This window comes from Pollachius pollachius, assembly GCF_949987615.1.
Source record: "Pollachius pollachius genome assembly, chromosome: 16".
NCBI classification, from domain to species: Eukaryota; Metazoa; Chordata; class Actinopteri; order Gadiformes; family Gadidae; genus Pollachius; species Pollachius pollachius.
In genome coordinates this window covers 7992850-7995270 of record NC_136949.1, presented here as the reverse complement: position 1 = coordinate 7995270, position 2421 = coordinate 7992850, and the positions used below count along the sequence as shown (strand labels likewise).

Here is a 2421-nt window from a genome sequence, read left to right as displayed (position 1 = left end):
TGGGCGGCGCGAGATCCGGAGGCGTGTTTTTCTTCTTATTTTTTTATTATCCCGACGCCCGGCGTCTATAAAAAGAGCGGCGGGGAGACGTCACGGAGACAGATGTCTTCTCCTCTCCAATGAGTAAAGGTGAGTAACACACAGTATACTCGCCTTGCTTCGTCTCCCCCCTGGTCGCATCCTTCTCCCCCTCCCCCTCCCCCCCCCCCCTTCCCCCCTCCCCGCCTTCCCACCCCTCGCCCCCCGTCCCCCGTCCCCCCCACACTCTCCACTGGCACTGGCGCGGGGGAGTGTGGGGAGAGAGAGAGAGCGAGAGAGTGGAAGAGATAGAGAGAGAAAGAGAGAGAGAGAGAGAGAGAGAGAGATGCATGTAGTGTCCGGCGGCAGTGTCCAAATGGCGCTGGCGCTGAAGCACGCCGCACTGTGCCTGATGCTGCTGCCGCGCTTCCTGCTGGCCGCGGTCATGCTGTGGATCTTGGATTTCCTGTGCATCCGCAAAAAAGTGCTGCTGAGGATGGGCCAGGGCCAGAGCGAGGGCGGCCCGGACGACCCGCCGGTGTGCGTCTCGGACTCCAACAAGATGTTCACCCTGGAGTCGCTGCGCGCCGTGTGGTACGGACAGAAACTGGACTTTTTCAAAGCGGCGCACGTTGGCCACAGCGCGCCCAACACCGAGGTGGTGGCGGTGCAGGACCGCCAGACCCTGCGCATCCTGGACTGCATGCGGGGCAAGAGGCCTCTCATTCTGAACTTTGGCAGCTGCTCCTGACCGCCGTTCATGACGCGCCTGGCCGCGTTCCGGCGCGTGGCGAGCCAGTACGCGGACATCGCGGACTCGCTGCTTGTGTACATTGAGGAGGCGCATCCGTCCGACGGCTGGGTGAGCTCCGACGCGCCGTACCAGATCCCCAAGCACCGCTGCATCGAGGACCGGCTCCGCGCGGCGCAGCTGATGCTGTCCGAGGTGCCGGGCAGCCAGGTGGTGATCGACACCATGGACAACTCGTCCAATGCGGCGTACGGCGCCTACTTTGAGAGACTTTACATCCTGAGGGACCAGCGCGTGGTCTACCAGGGCGGGCGGGGTCCCGAGGGATACCGCATATCGGAGCTCAGAGATTGGCTGGAGCAATACCGGCACGATCTCGTGAGTTCCAAAACAGCAGTGCTCCATGTTTAGTTTGGGGGGGGGGGGGGGGGGAGAGGTGAAGCCCATTGAGACTGATGCTGTCTCTGTGATCTATGATCTGTTGTAAATGTCCGGTTTTAACCGTGAAAAAACAAACGTGTTCAGATGCTGCTAATGATCGTTATAAACCCCCAAGGCACATGCACGGCAGATCGTCATCTGTCCAGCTCTCCTAGGCTTCTGTGGTGTGCTTCTTTGGCTTGCGTCCTATATATATTGACACCGTTGTTTGTACATAGAAGAAGACAGACAAGTTGACCTGTGCGTCGTTTCCAATTCTTTCTCGGTGAACATCCAGTTTGTGATCACTTTATTTTTATACAGTAGTCTTATACCTGTCCGTTGGTCCGTGCGTGTGACTGTGAGCGCGTTCACGTGACGTGTGTGTGTGCGTGCGTGCGAGAGAGAGAAAGAGTGCATACGTGTGAGTGCGCGCGTGTGTCGGTGTGTGTGGGTGTATGTGAGTGTGTGTAGGCTGATAACCTTACTCCGGTGTTCGTGTGAAGTTCAGTTTTTAAGAGGTGCAACCAGAAAACTGATACTGATGTTTATGACACTAGAGTTCGGTAATCTCAGCAGTTTTTTTTACTGATCAATTGACAAATGTCTGGTAAACAATGTATTCTTTATGAACAAATGTTTGCTTGTTTTTTTTAAATAAATGAAGACTAAAAAATACTAACTTCAGAACAGAACAGATGTCATGTTTCTTGAATTCAAAATATTCCAAGCAATGGTAATATATCCATCCTCTCTGTACAGTGGTTTACTGGGATGATGTAATCCTCACACACTCCTTCTTAATTCCACAACACGTCTTTTTCCTTTAAATTTGATGAAAAGTTGTGACTCATTTCTCAAATGTCTGCTTGGAAAACAATGACAGACAATAAGGAATGGCGATCTAATAATGTACACCACTACCTTACGTTAAAGTAATGACGTAAATTCTCCTTTTTTTTTGTGTCTGAAGGTTGGTCGTTGCTATTGGCCAGTTAGTTCGGATTACCCACCAAGTTATTTGCCGAAGAGTGATGCTTTATTGACATGGCAAAGCTGAGATTTAAAACCAATGTTTATGTTCGGGAGAATACTTTTTTATGAAAAATGTAATTGACGATGTATTCACCAACTATTCTTTAGGCTTATTGCAAAAAGAATAGCCCATCTGTGAATTCATAACAAGGGATTTCAACTGATCAAGAAGGGATTTACAATTGAGAAGCCATGAC

General features: G+C 51.3%; 1 protein-coding gene across 1 annotated transcript; it reads left to right on the top strand.

Annotated features, from left to right (window-relative positions):
* The first annotated feature begins 264 nt into the window (after positions 1-264).
* LOC307087977 (thyroxine 5-deiodinase-like) lies at positions 265-1195 on the top strand. The gene has a single exon (XM_079753698.1). It carries the CDS (start codon positions 365-367, stop codon positions 1178-1180), a length of 816 nt encoding a protein of 271 aa, XP_079609824.1. The 5' UTR covers positions 265-364; the 3' UTR covers positions 1181-1195.
* The last annotated feature ends 1226 nt before the right edge of the window (positions 1196-2421 follow it).